Source organism: Aplidium turbinatum, chromosome 10 (assembly GCF_918807975.1).
Source record: "Aplidium turbinatum chromosome 10, kaAplTurb1.1, whole genome shotgun sequence".
In the NCBI taxonomy this organism is placed as follows: Eukaryota; Metazoa; Chordata; class Ascidiacea; order Aplousobranchia; family Polyclinidae; genus Aplidium; species Aplidium turbinatum.
The window spans coordinates 21665036-21691969 of NC_137481.1; the positions used below are offsets into that span (position 1 = coordinate 21665036).

The 26934-nt window shown below is 37.5% G+C and overlaps 1 protein-coding gene across 1 annotated transcript; it reads right to left on the bottom strand.

Moving 5' to 3' along the window:
- Positions 1-484: 484 nt before the first annotated feature.
- LOC145778906 (baculoviral IAP repeat-containing protein 3-like) lies at positions 485-25868 on the bottom strand. Its single transcript, XM_082590493.1, has 15 exons — positions 25729-25868; positions 14089-14163; positions 11430-11806; positions 11228-11305; positions 9193-9352; positions 8710-8992; positions 8333-8387; positions 7959-8074; positions 7462-7547; positions 7031-7210; positions 5047-5306; positions 4681-4780; positions 4120-4485; positions 3487-3767; positions 485-3230 (listed from the first exon to the last, which is right to left on the bottom strand). The coding sequence occupies exons 3-15, from the start codon at positions 11671-11673 to the stop codon at positions 3031-3033; spliced, it is 2409 nt and encodes an 802-aa protein (XP_082446619.1). The 5' UTR covers positions 11674-11806; positions 14089-14163; positions 25729-25868; the 3' UTR covers positions 485-3030.
- Positions 25869-26934: the final 1066 nt, after the last annotated feature.

Sequence of the window (26934 nt, forward strand, 5' to 3'; positions counted from 1 at the left end):
AATAGTCCTTGTTTTGATAGTCCGTTACGTAATTTCAATATGTGTGTGTAACTGTGTTAATTAGTTTGTTTTTGTGATGTTGGGTTCAGTCGTGTTCTCATTGCTTTAAGAATTAGCGCTCCAGTTGTTCCAGAAACGAGGAGGCGACTGATTCTTAACTAATTCATCAACTTATTTTAAAGTATCAGGTTTGGTGGCCGTGCTTAACTATATTTATTGATGCATACCGCAATATTAGATCTTTTCATGCACGTCTTAAACCATTAAGGTTTTGCCACCTTTTCCTTTTATTAGTTTTGTTACTGTATTTCTTTTTCACAATATCATTTCTTTTGCATTCTGACAAAGAAAAATAAATTGAATCTGAACTCAGAGGAAGGTTTTAATGAGGTTACATGACGAGTTGAACTGACTGAACGAGCCCAATCTGGTTAAAAATTTTAACTGCAGAAAACTGTCCGGCTACAATATCACACGATTGTACTTTGTTTTATTTTTTATTGCCTTTTTTTTTTTTTTTTTTTTAATTTTGTAATGCTAATACACAAAATGTAATGCTATACACAAAGTGTTATTTTGCGAAGTGATTGGTATGTGGATTATCTTTATCAACTTGAAAGACATCGCAATCAGCAAAGCCTTCAAATCAAGTCCAAAACTTACCATGAACTGGAAAAAGGTGCAACAATGCTTAAACACAAAAAGATGTTTAAGCCAAAAAACTTTTTGAAAATCAATCACAATTAAGCAAAGTCCCAGACAGCAATCCAACTGTTTGCTTTCTGGGTTGGAGCCGTACACCAGCCAACAAAGCTGAACAAAAATAAAACAAGAAAATACAACAACAAAAACGTAAAGAAAAATCAAAATAATTAAACTAAAATTCGAAGTAGCCTAAAATATGTTTCAAAACTTTAATGGAAACGCGTCGAAGAAATCGCATTAAAAGATTTACAATGCGTTACGTGAGGCAATCATCAATCAACAGCATTAACAAATTAAGTCGCGTGGACGCAATAAAATGCTGGATCAAAACTTAAGTGTCTACTCATGGCGATCTGACGGATATGTTCTCTGCGAATAATGGATTGCTGTTTTCTTTTTACAAAAACACCGGGCAACATCCGTCCAAGCAAAAGTATGTACAAAATTCAAACATCCTAGAATGCTAATTGCGATACGGCGGATTTAACAGAAAAAATATATGGTACAAATGTACAGCAATGGTATAATACAAAATATGAAAAGAACTGGATACGATCTCAAACGTTTTCGAGGTCATTTTAAGCACGAGCCTGAAACAATAAACCAACACATTGTGTACAATAAACCAACACATTGTATTACTTAGCAGTGGCAGACGCCAACATTTGCTTTCGAACTTGCATAGGACATTGGTATGTTCGGTTATGTAGGTGTTTCCTTTCAATATTTTGAATACTGCTCTCTTAAAGTACTTCTCATCGCATGCGACATAGTTGGCACATTGCCACAAGGTCAGTTCTTACCCGGGTGTTATCACATTATTGTACCTCAGGATTAAAAACGACATCAAAGCAGCTTGAAACTCCAAACGTATGGTCTTCATTAATCAAGTGCAAGGCATGTGTAATTGTATACACTGACATTCATTGGGTCTTACTATATTACTACGAGCAGCATTTCTTCGTCAAAATTACAACTCCGTTGGTCGACACAGTGTGTTCAATTAATTCACAAGTAGATCTTTAAAATGGCGGCTTGATTAAATTAAATTCAGTCGGCAGCAAAACGAATTGACCGAAACCACGATTTTAAAACAATATCTCGACAGACGACGGAAATTCGATGCAGAGTGTGTAATGCAAAATTATTGGCATTTACTCAAGTCGTATCTTATTCCGAACTTTGTCTACGCAAGGGGGTAATGTGCTCAGTATTTAAAAAAAATATTTTTTTTTTCATCATCTGTTTTTGTTGGTTTTGGATAGGTTGAGTCTTCTTCTATAAAAATAAACCCATAAAACTTGGAATATGTGGCCTATATGGCATTGAAATTCAATTTTTGCAAAGGCCACTCTTATTTTTGACAACTGATTTATTGCGTTTGGTTAGCATTTTATTGCTAACTTTGCATGTTGTTTTATCGTTATTTGTCCCCTTTCAAAAAGAATAAAGTTTAATAAAATTTCCCATAATGCACTGAATGTGTTTATACAGAAAAGCTGACTGTGCATGTTCACTTGTTATGTATTTCCAGTCGTATATAACTTCACATAGTTTCTCAAGCGCTAACCTTTTGGCTATTTTGAATTGTAAACTTTGGAGGGCAATATCTCCAATTAGTGTTTTGGTGCATGTGGCCCCACGGGAACAAGCATAACTCCATAACCAAGCATCACATTGGTGTGAAATTTGGAATATATATTAAGAACAACTATATCTACAAAATCATGAGCGTTTTTTATATTATTTAAGCAAAATGGAGATATTGCTAAAGATAATTTGATTGGCTGTTGCTAAGTTGCCATGGCAACCAAAATTAAATACAAAAACATAGTTTTGTGCGCAATTAACATTAGAACATATTCTGCAAGTTTGGTGCCTGTAGCTTAATTGGTTTTTGAATTAAGCTTGTTATTGTTTTTTGGTACTATGGCCCCACCCCCGTTGGTTACCATGGCAACCAAATGATTATGAACGATATTTTTCAAATGTACTTACCTTGTGTTATAATAATACGCATAGCAAACGAATGTCCATTTTCTTATAGTCTCAAAATTATGCCATAGAAATATGTCAAAATTAAGGCACATTACCCTGTTATGCAACGTTTTGAAATCCTAACAAAATGTAAAGTTCATTCAAAATGATCTCTTCCACCATCACCACAAGGCTCGAAACTTTCACCATGGTATACCAATCTTACTCTGTCGTCGATCTCTTCAATCACTGACATCAAAACCTTACTTCATGGCTCTTTCATGGTGTGCTGACAATTAAAACTGGCTATGTAGGAAAGAAAGCATCGTTCTTACGGGATGAAAGAGGTTAGGCAAGAAACACTTTAATGACGCTTTGCACCTTTATGCTGCAAACGCCACACCTCTTAGCCGTGGGGGAACAATGGCTGCATAACGACAGATGACCGCAAGGGATGATCACTGTGTCAGCTTCTCTCTGGTGGCACGTCTTGCATCTCCTCTCGTATTCCAAATCAGCCAACTCCTTGCTTAACGTGTCCTCTCTGCCTGAAACGTAAAGACAGGTGGTATTACAACTGAAATATGATAAGACAAAAAAAAAACATTTAAAAAGTTAAGTTTCTTAAGAACCCAAAACGACAAGAATGACTTTGATCCCCTTAAGCAGTGTTGACAGGATAGGAAAAAGTAGAATACGAAGATATGCTTGTTGCGTAACGGGTTCGGCGAGATTGAAAAAAGTATTAACTTGCTTCCAGAAAAACCTATTACGCAGTCATGTAAAAAGACTTATCATCCTCACTTGTTTCAGGTGCTTTTGAAGATTTTTCCACTGTGCTGGTCTGATTTTGATCAATTTCCATTTCTTGGTTTCCATTTACGGCGTCTGGTGCAGGGTCGTTGTTCATGACCAGGATCCCGTTTGCCGCTGGGCTAGCGATACCTTGCATCATGGACTCTTCACTGTTGTTTTGTGACGGGATAGAATGTACTTCGTCTTCCATGGGAACATCATTGGCTGTGTTGAAAAGGAAGTCAAGCAATTCCTCGACATTGTCCGTGTTTCTACCTTCATCTTGAAACCTATAAAACAAATCGAAACACAGTCTTGAGAGACACAATTACTGAATGCGATGCGTTTTTGAGCAACCGTTAATAAAGTAAGTCTTATACTTGAATCCAAGAATCGGGTAAAGATAAGATTCTCATTATGCTACGCCATCGGCACTAACGAGAGTAGGGTGGCGGTGGCCAGTTTCTTTTTCTTAGCAACTACGCCCACCCAATTTGTTACACTATGGGTAGAAGTGAGCGGTGTTTTACGCCAACCAGCTTAAAACGAAAGACATAGTCAACTGTTAATAGATGCTTCCTACTATTTTCACCAACAGTTTATCTCCGAGCATATTTGAACAAAAGAATAAAAAATACTTACTTTTTAATCGCGCGTTCAACTCTTTTCCTTTCAAATCCCATCTGGACGACTTGCTCCTCGGTCTTAGAAGTAGAGTTTGTTGGAGGGACATCGTGCCCATTGGTGATAGGACTTGAACGCATCGAACTTGATCCGGTGGAAGTCGATGGAGAAAAACCCATTAAGATGTCTCCAGCAGTCATGTTTGGGGCCCTGGGATCAATAATGGTCGTTTGGGCGAGCTGCTGGGAAGAACAACTGGCTACTAACTGTCCATTCCGATGGTCCAAACGGGCGTTCTTCAAAGCTGGTCTTCTGAGGTTGGGATACTGGGCAACGATTCTTTTCACGAAGTCAATTCCTTTGCACCGAAGCATGTACTCACATCTGATAGAAACAAGAGAAGTTTCTGTCAGTATAACTCACCCTTGTTCGTAAGTCAAAATATAAAACACTTGAGTTCTTAAAGAGCAAGGTTTGCAAAATTATAAAGCATTTGCTGATATTTGGCTTTCTTCAACCACAACACCAACGTAGAGAGAAATTACATTAACAAACTTTTTAAGTATTTCTTAGTCTTACCCTGGAAACCATTTGGCGTGTTCAGTAAATGGTTCGTCTCTCGGATCCCAGTTCTGGAGGCCTCCGTTGCAATACCAACACTTGGCGCGATCTCTATCGCCTGGAAGTACAAAGGAATTGAAAAACGGAAGTAGCAAAGTCAAAAAACAGAGATAACTTTTTAAATTCCTGAGCCTCAGAAAAAAAGACCAAAGAAAACATAGGAAGACACAGTGAGTGAAGAATGACCTAACAAAATAAAATGTAAAAAAGATGTCAACGGTAGAGAGATATGGAGGAGTTGCCGCAGACAACTGGTCTACCCTGATGTTTCGGGATGAAGACCAGGCTTCTTTGAAGCAAAACGGAGCCTACTTACGTACTTACCTAAGTAGAAAAAACCAGCTCTTGCGATGTGATCTTTGGAAGCCAGTATCTTGTCTGAAGGCCAACGCTGATCGAATGTTTGAAGCCGCGCTTCGAAGTTTCTCATATGTGGATTCACTGGGTGCAAGCAGGGAAACTCTCGCTCAAGTACTCTCTTCTCTTCGGGTGTTGGATCAGCAGGCACCGTCACATCAAATGGAGCTGGTTCCACGGTTGCTTCTTGCAAAGGTACATTTCTATATTCCTGCCTCTTCACCATTCTGAATAAAAGATCAACTGTTTAGACTTTTTATCAAACCGGACTTTTTCTGCACTTACTTTATGGCAACAAAACGTTAAAACAATATCAGACAAAGCTACTGTAGCAGCTGTAAAGTGCTGCTTTTCTTGAAATGGTATCATTATAACATTGGTTGTATGGCGTATTAGTAACCAATGCAGAGCTTCTGTATAAGAACCCGATCAAATATAAATTACAAAAACTATCCAGGTCGCATTTGCCTAGTTTGTACCATGCTGATAAATTTAAAAACAAAGTAGTGTTTCTATTTGCTTCCTCTTGAGTTCGATTCCCGGAACTTTTCTATTACATTTTCACCTTGTACAACATCGGTCCTAGATTTCATCGCTGATTGTAGGTGAACCACGTCTGTCCATTTTAAGAAATCATCCCCATCTACTGTAGAAAAGATTGTGTCTCCTTATTATTGAGGACCACGTAAATCCGTGCTTTTGGACTTCTAATACATCCAAAATCATCGCCTTCTTTCTTTAAGCTGTCAGAGGATCTTTTACTACCGAGAAAGAGGATTCCTTTAGTCGTGTGGCAATTGTGCTTTTGAAAAACCACATTCCTCATTTCTTTGCTCGATAACCATCTGGTAGTGATCTGGTCGTCAGTAGTCAGTATCAGATGGCGATAGACCGCTTGAAGGTACTTCAAAGACCATTAAAAGTTTTCCTCCAGAAGTCTCCGTTTGCTCCCATCCACAAAAACGTCTTTCCCACCTGCAAAACACCTTTTCAATGCATAGACGTTCTATGCAATCATCGGTCGTTAAGGCTATCCAGTCATTGGAAGCATCCTCAGGAAGGGTTCACTATGTGCGTGCTGATACTTTGAGTTGTGATACTGACAAGAGGGTGCACCAGGTCCCATCCGTGAACCCCGCCTTCGCTGAAAAAAAATTTTTCCTTGTTCATTTCTTGTGTGTGACAACTATATGGTGATTCAAGGTCGAAATACGACCTGTTTTTTTCACCGTCTGACATAATTGCATCGTCCAACATTGTTTGTCATGTCGTTTTTTGTGTATTGAAAGTTGACACATCTGCCATTGATGAAAGGTAAAAGGTTATTTCTCTGCGTTGTCTTTCAGCCACAGCCGAAGATGTTGTTTGGACAGAAATGCAAAGATTACAAGATTTTTCTAGGCATTCATCAAGAACGGCCACCAAGAAGAGAGTCTACCATGGAACAACTTTCTTGCGCTCTTGGCTGTCTAAACCTTGCAGAGAATATTGTCCATAGACTCTTTCAGGATACGTTGTTCAACAGTCCGCAGCTTTCGGCCATTTTAAACTGCTTGGATTCTGTTTGTAACATCTCCAGCGCCACGTGCCACCACTCAGAATGGTGTTGGGCTTGTCATTCTTGGTGTACACATTCATGAAGGATGTCTCATCAAATACCAAACAATCAATGTAACTTCTGTCCCACCAGGCTGGAAAGCTTTTACAGCGGAAAAACAACTACCTCACGTTCTTTGACCATATGTACAGTAGCTGTGATATTAGGGTCGATTCACTACACAAAACCAAAACTTTGCTTCAAACTTCCAGTACAGATGTGTCAAGTTTCATTGAAAAAATTTAATGCTTCTCGGCGAGTGACTAATCTGACAAAGTGAGCGAATGCCTTTCTATATGCAGACTGGTGATAGCAACTCTGGCGTCTCCACAGACGCAAGATTTGGATACTCACTTGCAATCCGGAATGATTAAACGGTGCTCATGGTCCACATCATCTCCCATCCTCCAGTTTCGGAGGACCCCGGAGCAAGAAAAACATTGAACACGGTCGTAGTTTCCAAGGTAGAAGAAACCAGACTTAGCAAGCGCGCTGGCGCTGACGTTTCTAGAAGGCCAACCCTCAAAAGATTTTCTGAAAAAGTTTATCAATTTGATTAAAATTTTTACGAGGGCTATCACACTTAAAAGTTCTGCTCAACATGTCGCTTGCGCCGAACAGGATCACCACTTTCAATGCAAACGTAGCAAAAAAACAACATATTGTACAGCAGGTTAGTGCTATATATAAACGCATAAATAGTAATTAGCCGATGGGTTGGACTTTAAGCAACTAAACACCCTTAACGTAGAGATTTTTAAACAAGCGTAGGTAGTGGCACTTACATTCTGTCTTCCTCTTTGTGCAAGTCCAACAAAAACAAGAGAAGATGTTTGTGGTTTGTTGTAGACACAGACGCTAGACTCAATCCCTGCACCAATTGAAGTATTTATGAAAGAGCTTACATAGCTACTGGCTTATTTAAAAGCATACAAGCCGTACAAACGATCCAAACAGTGCGTAAGTGTGGCAAATTATGAGAAACTAATCAACTACAACTTCTTTTTGAAGACACTCTCTTAATATCCCCATTCTATGTTGTCAAACCTGATGGAGACATTGCTTTTTCGGCAGAGACACCTTGCCTCATATCCATAATAAAGAAAATGAAGTATCTTCTGGCTGAAGGTTTGACACCTGTCAGGAGATACTCCATTTTCTTGACATCCTCTTCTAGGAGCATGAAACATGCCTACACTTCGTTCTGCGCTAGTCCATCACCAAGACGTGCTTTAAGCTTAAATTTGTGATAAGATGTGGTAAAACTTGTCCTTATCATCACCTGAACTTTATTTATCGGGTGGCGAGGAAGGACTGTCGAAGCACCGCTGCTGCGCACAACATGGTTTGGTTGTTCAAACTGGTGGACGTTTACTGCGTTTGCTACTTTTGCCACAGCTGCGGAAACAAGTCAGTGTTACTTAAATTCTTTTGTCGTGGCCTACAGATCCAGCTTAAGCTAGGGATGGCAGAAGTTTCACTGTCCTTATCTTAAGGTTAGACCTAAATTCTCAAAATATTTGTAAAAAATTATCGTATGATCTTAAAATACAACCGATCGGAGTGAACATACAAAATAACGAACATAGTTTGAACGTTTTTGTAGTTTTCAAGGCATTACTCATAATAACTTGCGACTCGACTTGCAACACTTACCGGGCGGGGATTCGCGGTGTGTAATTGTTGTATCTGCCACAAGACCAGGCTGGACCTGAAACATAGTTTTCGCTAAAAAAAAAACTTTAAACACAACTTTGTTGTGCATGGGGAGAGTTACGTTCAAAATCGTTAAAAACGCTTTTGCATCACCACCGATAAACTTGAAGCCCTGAATGGTGTTGCTATTGTGACTCCAGCTACCAAAATTGGTTCTTTATGCATTCATTGCTTCTGCAGACGTTGTATCAATGTAAAAGGAATCAGCCGGGATAGTTCATCAAAGTTTGGATTAGACAAGGAAGGGTTATATAAAGAAGAATGACATCGTTGTCACACACGCAGGTAATGAATCAATGCGAGGAATCATCGCTTACCTGTTCCTTTGGAAAGCTGGAGTTTAAATGCAAAGGTTTGTCATATGTTGAACTCGCCGAAGAGGATGCATAAGATGACGAGGATGCGTAAGATGACGAGGATGCGTAACCACTGTCCGTTTTGGGTAGTGACGAATCAAAAGTTCCAACAAATTCAATGGGCCGACGTATAATTGGTACATTCCTCTTGTCGGTGCCAAGCACAAGTTCACAACCACGAAAGTGCCATTTTGCCAGCCTCGGATCGTCTGGCACGCACCAGTCTGATATGCATGCTCCACAGCTGAAGATAACAATTTACATTACAATACGTTCTAATTTTGTGCATAGACGAATTAAACGATATGTGGTGAAAAATTACATTTGCGTTTACACAATTAATCCAAAAAAACCTGTTCAAAATTTCTCAAAAATTATAATATTCTTCTTGCTAAATCATCACAACGTTTACAAACATATCGCTTGAACAAATGTCCCAGTTACCTGAAGCACTTCACGCGGTCTTTGTAGCCTGTGTATGAGAAGCCATGGTTTGCCAGTGTGCACGGATCAACAGGCGCTTCACCTGGAAACTTCACATAGGTGCTCAATCTGTAGGATTCCTTCGCTGTATCACCAGGAATTATGTACACACTCAACTGGCCTGAAAAGTAAATTTAAACGTTTGAAGCATTTATACAAATATCAATGTTTTGTTCAAAGATTATACTACCGGTACGTTTCATTCGTGATTGCAAATAAACTCGTATTGGCGTCACTTCATCCGTACTTTGTTTTAGGCAGTTTGCCCAAAGGCTGCACAATACAGCAAGAACGAAACGTGTATGTTCCACATGGTGTCGCTACGGAGTAATTGCTGTGGCACACATGGAAAAATGACATTCGTCAGGTGGCGCATTGGAGCTATTGATTATTTTTAGTTTTTGATCGCACAAAAACCCTATGCGCCAAATTCCACTTCCGCGTGTTCTTCAATTCTACATTCCTCGCACTTGCGGCGCCGCGCCACTGAGTCGCAGTTTTCATAAAAATTAGAACATCGTCGGATGAGCCCACGATCTTGCAATTATTTCAAAAATGAACCCACGTTTTAAGAACATGCAAATAGTTGTCGATATGCGATACATGCTGATGAGCCTTAAAGGCGCCAAGAATTTTGTTTAATTTTACGCCACATTAATAAGCCACCCGCACTTGCTGTTGTTTCTCTGGGCAAGAAACTTTACGATAATTGCCTCTACCTAGTGATCGATTTCGAGTAATGGGTAGTACCAAATTTACGTCATAAGTAGAGTAGACCACCGGAAACAGACATTGCCGTCGGCTGCAGCGTGGGTCAGGTGTACGTCGGAAGGCGTACACCGATGCATAGCGCTCAAGCCCGCTTTCCCGCAATGCAGGATAAAGATAAACAAACAAACAAACAAAACGTCCAAAAAAATGTGAATGTGTTTGATTTTAAACAAGACTGACGAGGAACTGAAACACGAATGCGGAAATAGGATGACGCGTAGTTTCTCAATACGCACGTCACGCCTCTTGCGACAGCAATACAATGTATTACAATTGGTATCAAGCTCCCACACTACCAAATATGTTTAAAAGGTTGCATTCGCCTAATTAAACATATTGTTTCCAAGTAGCAATAAGACGTCGATGTAAATATAAAGCTGCATGACATGGAAATTCATTAATAATAACAGTGCCTTGAAACATTTTCAAGCAACTGAGTAAACAGCTGCATGAAAATGACGATTGAGCTTGAACCAGACTTGACATGACGGCTTAAACAAAAAGAGGATCAGCAGTCTAGGAAAAAAATTAAACTGCAAGCAAAACACCTGTCCGGTAAAGTTTGAAGTTACTCAAAATAAACTGCTACATTTACGGTGCTTTTCGTTGCCAGATAAAAGACTCTATCCTAATTTGACAAAATTTCAAAGCCGTTGAAGACAAAAACTTGTCAATTGGGAAATTTTGGAGACTTGGACAGAAAGCATCTTTAACCTGGGAATTTTTCTAGATTTTAAGTTTGTCCAAATTTGGGACAAAGTCGTCTTTTAACAACACTGCAACAAACTAAAGCTCTTTGATCGCATCCCATAGCGAAAGGTGCCATGAATATAGCCACTTCCTACTCTAAAGTGGGACTGCAAATTAATTGATGTAACTAATGCATGAAACATACATTCATATTTTTTCTTAACAAAGCTTCAGGGATGTTGAAATATCAAGATAGTGTTCGGCTCCGAGGCCTGCAAGACCGGGGGAATAGAAATGCCTGCCATGAAAGGGGGGTGAAAGTTTCTTTGTGTAGGAAAACTTGTGACATAATTATGTCATAAAATATTGATGATGAATCAGAGACCAATCTTTAGTGAAAATATCTAAAAAAAATTCCCCCTGGGAGAAGCCATTCTAAACCAAATACTAAACTTATTCACCAGCATTTATCAATAATTGAGGTCTTATTATAAATGCAAAAACTTAGTTATAAAATTTTAATAACTATTCATACCTGGTGGATCTCGTTGTTTGTCGCAACGTCTTCCATCTGGTTCATAGTCTTCAGATTCAGTGCTTCGCAGACTGTCACCTTAAAGGAATTTTATGAACTTACAAATAATGCTTGATAAACCACAGTTTAAGCATACTTCCACACAAAACATATTGCACATTCACATGATGTAACAAAAAAGGTGAAAACAATATATACTTACTTAAATCATTAATTCCTGAGGAGCTACCACTTTGAGAATACAAGTCTCCAACACTATCGCCATCATCTTTGGGAGTTGCCGCGTCTCTTCGATACAGATTGTTTGTCATTTCACGAATAGGCAAAATATTATGCAAAAAACAAAGTACGAAATTACAAAAGAAAACTACTAAGGAAAAAACTCTTTTTCTTCTTCGTTTTTTATATTCAAGCAATTCTTTTTCATCAAAAAACTTGCGTTGCATTAACAATATTGAAGTTGCATCTGCATGATGTTGTAACAATGTCCATTCGATGTTTCTAGAAATATAAAACTGAGAATTCCGCAATGTCCTTCCAATTTCAATGTTCCTTTTCCAAAAACTGAATGTCTGAAAGCTATACAAAAATTTTTTTGTTTAATCATAAGCTTTTGTTTAAGTAATTTTTTACTTTAGATATATACATACCCTTCTCGATATGTCGCAGCATGTGAAAAAGACCACATCTCAGAATACAATGAAACTTACAATTGACTCAATTTTGCTTCGAACAGCAATATGCCAAAACAATCTTACAAAAAATTAATCATACAACTCAATTTGAATTGAAATGTAATTTGCTTTAAGTCGAGGGATTTTTGTTCATTTTTTTTTCAGATTAACAATATAGCTGTTACATTCAGTATTTTTAAATGGAATTTTCCCTCAAATACATTATTTTAAAATAGGAAGTCTGTCTTTTTAGGAAGTGGCTATTTTTCCACAATCAAGTGTTGCCAGAGTTAGGATTAAAGTTAGGAAGGGTTAAGGTAAGGGTTAGAGTTAGGAATAAAATTAGGGTTTTGATCTTTGCCCGGGAATAAAATTTTTTCCAAAATACAAGTTTTTGTTTTACATAGCTTAACTTTTATCAAATTAGGGCAGAATTTCTTATCTGGCAACACTATTCAGGCTATTATTACACTATATAGTGTAAATATAGCCACAGCCGTCTTTTTAACAACCTTTTCCAGTGAGAATATTCTGCCAGTTAGCTGTTAAACTATACATTATAACCAGTGGCGTAGCCAGGGGGGGGGGGGGGGGGTTGGGGTGCAACCTAGTTCGTACCTTGAACCATTTGTACCCTCAGTTTGTACACTGAAAAGATCAAGAGAAAAAATTTAAAAAAAGCCAAAGTTGCTGATTGCAGTTTAATAGCACAAAGCCGAGGTCGCTGATCGGACTTTCCCCAAACAATTTGAAACAAACTCGATGTTTAGTTAGGGTTAGTGAAAACTGCGATCAGCGAGGGTTAGAGCATAGATTACTCTATGGTTAGAGTTGAGGTAAGCGGAAACTGCGGAAAAATGTTTGCCGAAACTGCGATCAGCGAGGGTTAGGGTACGGTAAGAGCATAAATTACTCTATGGTTAAAGTTATGGTAAGGGTTAGCGGAAACTGCGATCAGCGAGGGTTAGAGCATAGAATACTCTATGATTAGAGTTAGGGTGAGCGAAAACTGCAAAAAAATGTTTGCGGAAACTGCGATGAGCAAGGGCTAGCGTTAGGGTACCGTAGCCTAAGGGTTACAGTCAGGGTTAGCGGAAACTGCGAATAGCAACTTCAGCTTTGTGCTACAGTATCTTTCGATCTTTTCAGGGGGAAAACTTTAAAATGTTTGCGGAAACTGCGATCAGCAACTTCCGCTTTTTTTAATTTTTTGCCTCGATCTTTTCAGGGTACAAACTGGGGGTACGAACAGTTCAGGGTACAAACTAGGTTGCATCCGGGGTTTTGGGGGTTACAACCCCCCCTTTGGCACGCGAGTGACGTCACGATATTGAGAATGATGCTTTTAGTCTAAAAAAAAATTGCCTAATTTTAAACAAAACTGCATTAAAAGAGCGAGTTTTGACAATACCATACATTTAAACATCTCAGCCAGGAATTAGCAACAAGAAAACATAGAGACTTAGCTTTATATTTCCGAAAAATGTCGAAGAAAACATGATCTTATCCTTTTGCTATTCCACCGAACAGCACCATTTTACAGGAATATTCATACCCACATTTTAGTTGAAAATGCTCTCAGAATGCACCAAATTTAAAATAATTTTTCAAAATTTTCTGGGGGAGGCCCCCCAGACCCCCTGCAGCTAGGTCGTCAACCCCCCCCCTTTTTCAAAATTCCTGGATACGCTACTGATTATAACAGCATGTGCAATTGTGCATGGCAAAGTGAACAAGTGATAATACATTACAAAACAATTTTATTTTGTAATCATTTGATTATGACATTAAAATATTATAGTCTGTACTAAAACATTCATGGAAATCAAATATGGGAATATACCATACATCTTGAAACGTTCATAAAAACTTCTTTTAACAACAAATACATGTATTTATACTACATGATTGTACGACACTCACTACGACAGGTTACTTCAATAGGCCTAAAAATACATCAAATATACAGTATTGTACCCCCTAAAACCAACAGTACATTAAACACAAATCAATACATTTTATTCATGCTTTGTTTTTCTGAGACTGATAAACTTGCATGAAAAAATGACACGACAAAAAATAAGTTACGAAAATCAATACCATCTGATGGAGATTAGCTTTACACATTAATTTCAAAGATGTACTGCACTTGTAAGCAACATAGAAAAAGCAAAAAACATCTCTCACCTTGTTTAGTCACAAGCAGGACTTTTCAGCATGGTAATCGAACAAAGATTGTTATTCAACAAAACTATATGAAACCTGTAACGATATGCACTGGTTCAGCAACTACATAGGCAAAATTGCAAATATTACAGAATCAACCCACGGCGCAGGCAGGCAGGGAAAGAGAGCTCATGGTAAGGCAAGGCTTTAGATACAAAATGCTTGAAAAAAGTCCGATGGGGAATCACCGTGTGGTAGCAACAAATAAGCACCAGCGGGGAAATATGCTGGGGACAGGATTGGCTTGAACAAACGTCACGTGATTAAACTTTGGATTGCAAATACTGACGCAGTTTTTTTCGCTCAATTCAAATGAAAAAAGCTTTTTCAGGATTTTTATGTCAGCAAATAAAACAAGCAGGTTTGGCGCCGGTAACTAAAATTCTTTTATGCGTTGTTCTTTATTCAAAACCGACACATCAAACTTTGCAAATTAATGTCTGCGCAGACGTGGCGCAAGTCAAACATTTTATAATTAATTTAATCAATTGTTTGAGCAATGTTAGAAGTGCCTGAGCCATTTTTATTCTTTGAAGTAGGCTAGTGTGCTTGCCTAGTGCCTCTCCTTTTATACGGCAAAAACGAAAGTAGGCCTGTAATTGCAGCCAGTTCATCATCACAGCTGCTAGATTGTCGAATAAGCTCCACCAACATTACGGTTTTTGGCTGAAGAATTTGTAAATTGCTGGTTTAATAGTCTTATACCGTGAAGGCTAGGTCTGGTAGGCTAGACCGTTAATGCAATTGCAATCTATAATCCCGCCATTAATGAACGTTTCAGTGGTGACATTAAATTATGTTGTTTGTAAAAAATATATTTCAAAACTATTTGTAAGTGGAGGCAAATACTGCAGTAGCCTCAAAAAACACGCTGTTTCTCGTTAAAACTAAATTAGTATCATTTTGTGCCTGCATTTTTATCTTCGTATTGAGAAAACCGTCTATCAAGCTACTGCACTTTTTAAGGAGTGGCGATGTAAATTGCAAAGGAAGCAACATTTTGTGCAATTACCCAAGAGCGGCAGATCGTGCTGCCACGACACTGGCCCTTCTCGGTCACTAACGGCAACTTTTCCGCTTTCTGACGCATTTCCAATTCTCCTGAAAACTCGCCTGATAGTTCTATATTTTTTGTTTCTTCTCAACCTGCCTTCAGTTGTCAGCTACTTTTTCTGCTTGTTTTTGTAACTGACCATTAAAATCATAAGAACTCAAGATATTAATTTCTATAAATTCATTTAAATTTACACAATCCACGCCGTGCTCGAAAAAACAACTTCAAATTATTTAGTTTTCTGGAAAACGAGAAGTGTGTCAGTGTATTTTCTAATGCAAAATAGCTGTAGGGTGTGTTTAGAAATGAACACTTTGAGCTGAGCTACGGCTGAATAACGCATTTTAAAAATAAACGACCTTTCCGCGCTGCGAGGAAATAAGTACGTAACTACCTCCACTGGTGTCCGTTTTCTTTTTTTGTACACCTAACCTAAGGTATGTATCATTGTGTCAATAAGGTTTAGAATACTGCTTTCTTCTCGGTGGTTTGATAAGAGCAAGAAGCCACAGTTGAATGACTGTGAGTGAATTGTGAAAGTATAGGCTACAATACACGAAACCAAACTAAATTAAGTTTTCCAACAGTAAAACACAAGTAAGCTGAGCTGGTTCCCTTGTCCTTGAAAGAACGAATTCAATTTAAGTACCGGCAGTCAGGGTTATTTCAAAAGTAAGGCCTAATGTATACAATCGACCAAACGAATCTTTTGCGTGAAAAAGCTGCTTGTGCTTATGGTTAAAAATCTGAAATTTCTTCTTATGACGTACGGCACCGGTAGTCGAACAGTACAGATAAGACGAAATGCACTCTTTGAGACAAAGCTTAATTAACATCAGTGCTGTTCGAAATGAGTTTTTTTTTGGCAAAATTGCAAAGAAATTTTATTCGAAACGACAGAGATGAACAATTTTGCGTCAAAATAATATTTTCAATAATATTCTTAAAACAATAAAACCAAAACCAAAACAATATGCCAAATTATTATTCAGGCGAATGGGTACAAGACAATGTTTAAAGCAAAAATATTTCAAAATTGAAAATGTTTCGTTTCGACACAAACTATTTTGCTTCTGTTTCGTTTCGAACTTCATGATTTTCGACTCGTATCCACCAAACCGAATATTTATTGCAAAATAGCCTGACAAAGCAGCGAATAAATAAAATTAAATTGGAAAGCAGCAGAGTTTCAGTTGGGGACTCACGATCCCCGGGTTACAACGAAGTAAAATTTGTAAGATGAAATGGATGACGCAACAATTGAATCCGGAAAGAGAAAATGTGACTATGTGACCCCTCGGGATGCGCTACTGGGCTTTGAGCTTGTATAAAACTCCTGTTAGTCTAAGTTTTTCAACAAACTTTAAACCTTCCCAAAGTCCTTCACATTTAAATACATAAATCAGCCATTCCCAAACTTTTTTGTTGTTGAGAGCGCCCTTTGGAAACCCACAAACAACCGCGGCGTCTTCATCAATTTACAATTTTGCAAATTTTAAGTTATAGGCTATCAAAAATAGTATTAAGATAGTTTGGCTAATTAGTCTTCTAATTAACTTCTGACGGATACTAGCCACACAAAAACCGGCGAAACACCATCTGCTGTTTCGCAAAAACCTATTTGCTTCGCACAATGTGCTTGAGCTTATTTATTTTATTTATTTTGCATCAGACAAGAATGTCTATATTCAATCACAAAATAAAAAAACACAAAAACAAATAGCATAGAGTCCAGGGCTTCCCAAACTTTTTTGCTCGCGACCCCTTTTAAGCTCCTAAAATGTTTCGCGACCCTTTACGATTAAAATGACGAACAGTGCGAAATATACGTTTGTGATGTTTATTGAAAAGCTTAGAACAAACGAATACCAAACGCAGTTTACCGGCTCTCAGTTCAGTTTGTTATTATTTATGGCTGACCATCATAACGAAGCCTATGGCCAGCCTACTGGCAACAAAACCAAACACATTTATTCAGTGTGATGGGTGTGACTGCCTTCTGCGACAAAGCAAGTCCAGCTGTGGTTCAGTGTTTGTTAATGCAGGTCTCAAGGCGGTTTCAATGTTGCTTAGGTTGGAACGGTAGGCGAAGTGAGAACATTTCAGACAAATCATTTTTAATTTTGGTTTCCAGATGTTCAATTTTTTGATGAACACATCAATTTTAGATGTCAATGCAAAATATTGATGTTTTCTCCCAGGAGGGACAAATTAAATTCGTTTAGTTTTTCAAGCAAATCTGACATTTGACATAATTTCAAAAACGAGATGTTATTGCGAAAAGGGTGCACCAAGATTGAATTTTATTGTTGGAAAAATCACGATTTCGGTTTGCAACGTTAACTTTTGAAAGCTACCTCACTTCACGATGCAGTAAAAGAGTTTTTAACTCCGATTCTATTTCACTTCATAAATTTTCAAAAATATGGGCAGCTTGTTGAGTAGGCCTACTCGACTCTTAATGAAGTTAATAACTGTCACAGCATCTTGCACAGAAGTGTTAATATGCAGTAGCCTACCTTGTGCAAATTGGTATACTTTCTGCGACCCCTGAAGTTCGTTACGCGACCCCTTGAGGGGTCGCGACCCCCAGTTTGGGAAGCCCTGATAGACTACAGTTGTGCACAAACAGTTGCGGCGCAAAAGTATTTAAAATAAAATTACGAGCTCATTTTGTTCAAACATCTGATTTCATCTGAGTAAAACTACCATTGTGACATTGACAATGTTTTCAGGTTTTGTTACTCAATAAAAGCAAAGCAAAGAAAAAAATATGCATGTTTGTTTGTTTCAATCACAAGAATCGTCATGATCGTACAAATACTACAGTGTATGTTTGTTGGTCGTTTGTCAGTTTCTGCTCGAATACCAAAGTTGTGCTCCTCAAAACAAACCAAAATATCGCACTAAAATAAGAAAAATTGTGATAGTTGTAATTATTAAGCTAGGCTATGCCCTAACGTAACTTAGCTACAATGTTTTAAAGTACAGTATTACCTAGTTGCTTTCTATCTTGGTTTGGTATTTGATAACTGGCAAGGTGTAGAACCTATTGACTGGCTATTTATTCCTGAATAACTTCAGATTCTCCAATTAGCCGTTGTTGCAATCTGCCTAAGCAAAACCCGTGGGTTGGATAATACTTCTTCTTTCAATCTAACTAGTAATTAGGCCATAGCCTACATAGCATACTCAAATTAAAAAAAAGAACTAAGTAAAGGCATCAAACTTTAGTAATTTTTAAAGGTGGATTCCGTTTCCAACAATGGTTTTCTTGGTAATATATAAAACGCGGGGAGTTTTATTCCACAAAATGGCAGAAAATACAACATGCTGACTGCTGTAGCTCTAGGGTAGGCACTTTAACATGAAGATATTCAATTCAACCACAAACCAATTCAGCCTGAGTCAGTGGTTCAAACCTTCTACAAGTGTGCGAAACTGCCAGGATTACTCTCATAGAAACTTTCCCAGTCCGAGGATAAAGATCAATCAATCAATCAAATGGGCTAGAAATATAAAAGATAGTGATATCCTAACAGTCTTCATGTTAAAGTGCCTACCTAGCCCTAGCCTGAGCGCATAAAACTAACTGCAACAGCATCTCAAATTTGCAAAAATCCAAAGTGTTGTTAAGAAGCCTGGCTTGTTCAACAAACAAGAAAAGTTTAGTCACTGCTGTTTGTAGTGTGAGTTAAATGCTTTTATGAACCATGAACGTATATCATTTCCTCTAGAACAGGGTTCACCAACTGGCGGCACGCGGGCCGCATGCGGCCCGCCACGCTGTATCGCTGCGGCCCGCGGAAGGTATCAGCGTACAAGTACAGTATAACCAAAAATACTTTTCTTGAGGAGCTAAAGAGCACGAAGGCAAAAAATACTTTCGGGGAAGCATATTTTCGCTTTGCATACGATTTCACCGACCGACCAATCTGATTATTATAGTTCTAGGTGAGGGTTGCTTAAAGTTATTCCAATGCGATGTCCAGCCACACTGTCCCAGTGGTTGATTAAAACGCCTGTTTTCGAATTTTGACATTGTTTGTGAGCATAGGGTTGCTTATTTTAAGTTTGCAAATGTCATGTAAATTGTAAACACTAATGTGCGTTTCACCGTTATTGTGTTTCACGAGCAGTGTTCTCTTTATGCAAGTTTTTGTTGGCAAAATAGGTCGGTGTAGCCTACCAACTCAATTTATAATAAACTGGCAAAATATTAGGCTATATATAAATTTAAAGACTTTTTCTGAATGTACAGTATTATGAAAATATTTAGCTTAGTAGGCTACTGCAAAATTGTTTTTTTTTTAAGAACTATGGAAGACGGTTTTATAGACTTTCACAAAAAGGATGAAAAACCAACTCATTGCTTTTTTAGAGGGAAGATTGTTCATGAATTACGACAGAATTATGATTTTTCGTTGATTTTCACAAGCGTTTGTTTCATGGTGTCTGGTTTCTTTTTCCCTGTTATTGGAGCCTATTTTTCGCTGATATGTTTGGTCACTATTGTTTGCTGTATTGCGATGTGTCAAACATTTCCTTGTTTAGTGAAATTGTTAATTGCAACATATCTTTTGTGAAGCAAAGTGGCAACACCACTCTTGCTTGGCGATGAATATTCTGATGAAACCGCTCACCTCGCTATAAGCGCGCAAAACAAGTGGCCTCATTTATTAGGCATTGTTAAAAAAAGTCAAAAGTGTTGTAAAAGGAGATTGGCCTGGCAGTAGCGCTGTTCGATTAATTTTGTTGCTGCGATATTCTAACATAAATATGAACAACATGTAACGCTGGATACTGGGTACGAAATGCGTTCTTTTCTAGCATAAGAGTCAACCTACCTAACATTTTGTTTGTGCAGCCCGCCACAGCTCTCCTTAGTGCCAAAGTGGCTCGCATGCAAAAAAGGTTGGTGACCCCTGCTCTAGAAGTTTAGAACGAGGTATTTCACCTAATGTTTAATCATCACAGAGAAATATTCTCAGTACTATTGCGCAATGTAACAAGCGACGAGCAATGTTGTTATCTGTTGCCAACGGTGCCAATCTAGATAACCGGGTCTGCATTGATAGCTGTACAAAATACAAGTATGCGAAACAGCTAAGAATAACCATCGAAATCCGAAGATGAGATTCCAACTAACCAAACTACACTTTAGCGATAACCAGAAGAGAAAGCAGTCTGCTAGTCTTACGAGATCATAAACTATTAGGCCACCAAGCAATGCTATGCTAACACTATAATATGATTTGTTTATGTTTCATTGATTGTTTCAATGTGTATATTGTTTATCGCCTGTTGTTTATTGTCGCACTACAACTATCATGATCTTTCAGAAATTATACTTTTCGGTTGGCAACATATCTACTGCGTATGTCTACATGTGAGTATATTTATGCTCATAGTTTGTGATAGGCTATGCCTGAACTGACATACCAGAAGGTCAGGCTACAAAACATGTTTCTCTTGTGCTGGAACTATGCAAAGTGTTTGGTGTATCTTTTCTCCACCAGTTGTAAAAACTCCTCTCATGCAGTTTGAATGATTGTTGACTGCATCAGTGTGGTTTAAACATATACAAATTAAAAACAATCCGTTTGAGCATATTTGCACCAAGCAAAACGCTGAAGCGCATCTTGAAATTTAAACTTTCGAACTGCGAGTTTGATTTCTCAGCTTCAAAGAAGAGATCAGTAGATAGCACACTTGAATGTCAATCATTCTCAAGCACTAAATCATCCTAAGAATTTTTAGCATTATACTAAATGTTGTACAAATTCGTCACTGAACTACACAAGGTTTTGCTTCTCAAATCCTGCAATCCTTGCCTTAATAATAGGCAGTGGTTTGCCGGAGGTGCCTCTATCTGCTAAATAAAAGCACCGTTGCCTAAATACACTGTTGAAAAGAAAAGGTTTCACGTCCTTTTGTAAATAGAAATAACTACAATGGTACGAGAACCAACAATTGAAACAGCATAAGAATCCTATGCAATCGAGGCGTGGGATGGCAACACCGGCTACAGATATCATCATCACACGAGGGATCAAACTATTGTTTACTGAAATTTTTAAAAATAAAGGCAGCTGCTTACCATACAAACAATCCCACGATGCGAAAACAGGAACATGTATGGTGTAACTATAAAAGCTTTTTAGTGAATAGTCTTAGGGGCATACACTCTGGGGAAACATACGGTCGGTACCGCAACTGGTAATTTGTCCACCGCCAGACGTATTTAATCGCAAACCGATAGCAAAGGCGCGACAGATAAATCGAACTGTTTTTAAAAGATGCAACCACATACTTTTCAGTTTGTCGCGTCAGAGCGTCTACTTTGGGCCTTTTTTCGATTGAAAAATAGAATTTTCCACCACGCAAAAGAAACAAACGATAGCGTACAACCCTACAGCATTCATAAATAACAAGCTTTTAAGTTGTAATAAAACAGTTATATACATGCAATGGCGTATGCAGGGGGATCATCGGGTCATGCCCTCATCTTCTAATTTGTTTTTAAAAATTTTCAGTAACTGTCACAAAATCTCAAGTATCAATTTTGGTCAAAAAATGTTAAATTGATTTGAATGCCCCCCCCCTCACCAGTTACAAAATCTTGCATGCGTCGCTTCATATAAGCAAACATCTTCTGTAGCAGTGGTTTTCTGTTAGGCTACATCATCTACATGCAATTAGAAATTCATTCGTCAATCAATTAGGTGCATTTGCTTGGGTGTTATCACTTTTCTTGGGTGTCACTTATCACTTTTTCTACATTAGGTTGTGTTTTGATAGTTACAGTTGTTTGATAGTCTTGGGCTATTTTAGTTAATTTATGTCTCCATTAGCACGCACAAGAGTTTGTCGGGTCACAAACGAGTTTCATTATGAAACTTTTTAGTTGACAATTTCTTACAATTGAGCATAAACCAGTTAAAGTCACCAGCGTTGTTTCACAATTCGAAAATAAGCGAGAACTCATTTACGTGCAGACCAAATCAATTTTACAGTAGAGTCAAGGGTTCTTAACCGGGGGTAAATTTACCCTCTGGGGGTAAATTTCACCTACCAAGGGGGTAAATTTACTGAATCATAAATTAAAGTAAATTTCATATTTTCAATTATTAAAAAACTGGTAGTAGGCTATTGCACTCAATTTTGATTCAAATTTATGCTTAGGCCTAATGCAAGTTTTCGTCTTTTTCTTTTATCTCCACGCAAGTAGACAACCAGTTTCATTTCAGCAGCGCATGTGTGCTACATTTTTGGAAAAAATGGATAAATTAATTTCTTTCAACAAAATAATTATATCCTGGAATCATACGGGTTTACTTTGCACAGACGGTGTCCCTTCTATCCTCGGTGCAAAGTCTGGCTTTACAACTCCGGTGAAAAAACGCGCACCGAACATCATTTCTACTCACCGTGCCCTTCATCGACATGCACTGACAAGCAAAAACCTTCCAGAATATTTGAAAGCAGTATTGAAGCATGTGGTTGAATGTGTGAATTTTATCAGGACACGTGCTCTTAATCATCGTCTTTTCAAAGTGGTTTGTGATCAGATGGGATCAAAACACTCTGTTCTCCTTTATCACACCGAAGTTCGGTGGCTCTATATAGGGGTCTTGTTTTGTCTCGAGTTTTCGAACTACATGGTGAATATGAGACTTTTCTTCGAGAAGGCAAATCCCCGTTGAGCTTTTTGCGACAACAAATTTATTGGCGCATTGGCTTACTTGACAGACATTTTTTCAAGTTTGAACCAGCCCAATATGTAAATGCAAGGAAAAAGTGTTAGCATTAGACAAAATTAGATCTGAGGAGTAGAAGAGTTCAAAAAGGAGTTTACGCAAATTTTCCAACATTTGATGATTGGAAAGTCAGTAGAAATCGCAACGACTTCGAAGATGAAAGTTTTAACAGTACTGCTCTTTGGATAAATCATTCCTTCGAAACCAAGTTAGAAAGTATTGCTGACGATGATCTTTGCAAAAATGAATTGATTGATCTTCAATGTTCAACAACGCTTTATTCCAAATTCGTATCGTGCAATGGTAACTTTTCCAAGTTTGGTGTGGATTATTTGAAGAGTTTCCTACGCTGACTAAGCGTGCATGTGAAGTTATTATACTTTTTCCAACTACTTATCTGTGTGAAGCAGGGTGCTCTTCATTGTTGACTATTAAAACAAAACATCAATCTCGCTTAGTTTCCAAAGACGACATGCGAGTAGCTCTTTCAACGACTGTTTAAAGGATCTCCAAAACTGTTCGTGGAAAGCAAGCACAAAAGTCATTTGAGTAGACATTATTTTTCACAGGATCCCGTCAAGAACAATCGTGTCTTTGGCAAATAAACAGCTTGTTTCTGATATTTGCCAAGGTAAATCCAGACAAAAAAAGATGTTTTGCATTTCTTTGCATGGTTGACTGGACTCGATGACATCACAAGGGGCCATCAAAACGGTGGGGGTAAATTTTACTTTTTTCATTCGGCAAGGGGTAAACGAGACAAAAAAGGTTAAGAACCCCTGCAGTAGAGAGTTAAAAAAATTTTTGGGAATTCCCCGGCTGGTTCATTTCGCAAAGGGAATCCAGTAGTCCAACGAATATCCACGTAAGCGCCAAAATTGTAACTGCGTTCTATCATAGATTCTATTCATTGCAGGCTGCTGTGTTGGTAATGCTTATAAAGTTATTAATCTACAGTACAATGCATCATTGAATGTTATCTAATGATGTATTGTAATAACGTACATCGGCATGTATTGTTTTGTAGACTTCATAAAAGCCACCACTGAATCACAAATAACCCCAATTGTTTTTCAATTGCGAACCAATTAATCATCTACTCCAAAAACAATCAGTTAATACAATTGCTTGAAGCAGAAGTTCTAAAAATACGCTTTAATTAAAATCCCGGTTAATGTATCCATTCACTGTTTAATACATCTACTTTCGATTCCCTATGCAGACAAGTTGTTGTTTTTTTTTCATTCGAATAAGAATTGTGTTCTACAATACTTCGCATTGCATGTGTTTTACAACCTTTGTAGTTTTAAGTTGTAAGGTAGTTTATCAAGAAAGTTTTAACTGCTGAGCCTACACAGGGTAAAATCATACTTTATGTCCACCATGCTTTATGTCCAGCAGCGGACATAGAAAAACAATTTGTGAAAGCACCAAAAGTTTCAAGAAGCCAAGATGTGTTAGTCAAAATAATAATTGAATATAGTTTGATGGAATATAGTTAGTTTAAAGTTTTCACTAATTTAACCATGTTTTGGTTGCTTTTTGTACATTTTCAATCACCATGATAGTTTTTTGATCAAAATTGAAGTTAAGTTTCAAATAGTTTTTCTTTTACGGCAACAAAAAGATTTCAATAGCTTCTGTGTTGAAGGTTTTAACCTAAAGTGTTATTTGGTTATTCAGTAAAATTGGGAAATTTTCCTCAGCAATATCTGACTTACTGTACTGTATAGTACACACTATAAAACCGGCACAGTATAAAATTACACCTCATGGGCCGCTTCTATTAGCACTGAAATTGGTTCATTGAATTGTTTATTAGTTGAGTGAGCAATGTGCTTAACTCGGAATATTGAATTATTTCTTTAGGTTTCCAAGGGCATAAGGCATATAAAACATTTCTATCTCTTAAACCCACTGCTGAAATCCTGCGTGAGTGATGCTGCCAGTTAGGATCATAAAATTAACCTGAGCGTGCAAAGAGAGCAAGAAACTTCTACAAAATTGGATATAAATTACATATTTTTCTCGGTTTTAAGGGAGCGTGTAACCAAGTACCCCCTTAGATCCGTTACCGTTCATATCAAGAAAGTGACAAATGTCCATCTCAGAAATCATGGTTTTTTAATTGCATTTGGACAAACATTTCAAATCTACATTTACATCAAAACTCCTACGCTGTGAATGCAACTCGTATTGTTTAATCCGGCCAAAATCACTTTGACAATCATGAGCAGCCTAAGCGTGCTTTATTAACAAATAACAACTACAACAAAATGGGTTGAAAAGAATAGTAGATTTCGCATGTGAAGCAGTAGTTTTGTCGAAAAAAAATCACGAAAATCTTACTGAAACGAGAGAGCCATTCGTCTATGAGCCAACACAGACAATTGATTTCTGAGTTATGAAAACACTGGAAAGCTAATAACTCCAATTAACAAAAAATTGGTTTTTGTTACATCGTTGTAACGTTTCTAGACAATGAACAAAGTAAAAGCAACGTATTTGGCTAATAAAATAATACAATACAACATTTATCTTCTAAAAACGTAAACATTGCAGTTACAAAACATTAAACAAGCATTATTCAAAAACCTTTGTGACAAACACTAAGGTCTAAAAATGAACATGAAGTTTAGGGTGAAGTGATATCTACAATATAATGTATTGTTTAAAAGCACAGTTCACCTTTACCCAGGGTGTGATAAATTGGGTATCATCTCAATTCCCCAAAACCCAATAACTGAGAATAGGACTTTTACTTTTACCTTACTGTATTGCACTCACCTTTCAAGTTTTTGCTAGTCCAGTCTTTAAAAACAGAAACGTACGTTCTTGTTTCCAACCCAGCTCTAAAAACCTCTTGCTTTTCTTGTTAAATACATTATGACGTAACTTCATCGAATCCACTTTATTTCTCTTACAGTAATTTGCCATATCTTTATCCACCAGTCAAGCAGAAAATTTAATAAATATTCTGATAAGGTATAAAAGCTAGAAAAACAAAACATTCATTGTTATGTGCTAAATATTAAATGTTTATTGCTTTTGCTTATAAATATACATGAAATATTTGCATAAACAAGAGTATTCCAATAACACAAAAACTTTCATCATAAACATATGATGAACTACTGTGAGAAGATCTGGTATTTCTACGGTTTCTATCTATTGCGCAGTTGAAGACGACATGTTGGCTCATTCTTTGTTCTTAAATAGCTCGATAACTCTTGCTTCAGAAACTTCCCGCTCTTTTCAATTTTCCCGCCAATTCAAACAAAATATGGGCTGCTGAGAAACAAAATATGGAGAATTGGAGATTGTTCAAACAGCAACATGTTATTCCTTTTTACCTAATTTTTACGTTGATTCAACGCTTGCATACATTAAAACAATGTAAAAAATACGAATTTGCTCTCTGGAATGCACTCTTTGAATTCCCTGATATTTTCTGATATTTTTAATCGATCACAAAAGACAAGAATGGCTAGATGACATGCTAAGAACGATTACGAATTTTTGAAAACAAAACAGTGTCATTATTTTTGTACAGTTAGTGTTTTGAAAGCAAATACAACGAAAGTAATATGATATCTGAATTTGAAAGTACGACTAGCGTAAATAATGATAAATCTTAGGTCGAGATAAGTTTTGATTTTTACTGTTAAAGATCACTTCATGGCCACCTGGAGATGCGGCCTGATTTGTCACATTTTGCATATTTTGATTACAGCTACTGCTAGTGCTTGACTGACATTTTTTGAGATATTTTTACTTTTTGCGGTTTCCCAATGACAAAAAACTTTTTTGTTGCCTTGGGGAAGCAGTAGCAAATGAGAAAAAGGAAGTTGAAAAACGCAAAATCAGACTGTTATTGAAAATTAACAGTCTGACTAAAATCTACAAAATCAAATTTTCTTTGTTTTTCAACATGTGAGGATGTTAAAACCTATTGTGTCATCTGGGGAAAAGAATAAAGAAAGCGTAAAAATC

Bases quoted from the DNA above. Each gene is read 5' to 3' on its own strand.
- LOC145778906 (XM_082590493.1), bottom strand. From the start codon at position 11,673: ATGCAACGCAAGTTTTTTGATGAAAAAGAATTGCTTGAATATAAAAAA. The intron at 7,548-7,958 runs GTGATGATAAGG...CAATTGGTGCAG, and splicing joins ACCCGATAAATAAAGTTCAG to GGATTGAGTCTAGCGTCTGT. The intron at 5,307-7,030 runs GTGAGTATCCAA...TCTTTTATTCAG, and splicing joins TTAATCATTCCGGATTGCAA to AATGGTGAAGAGGCAGGAAT.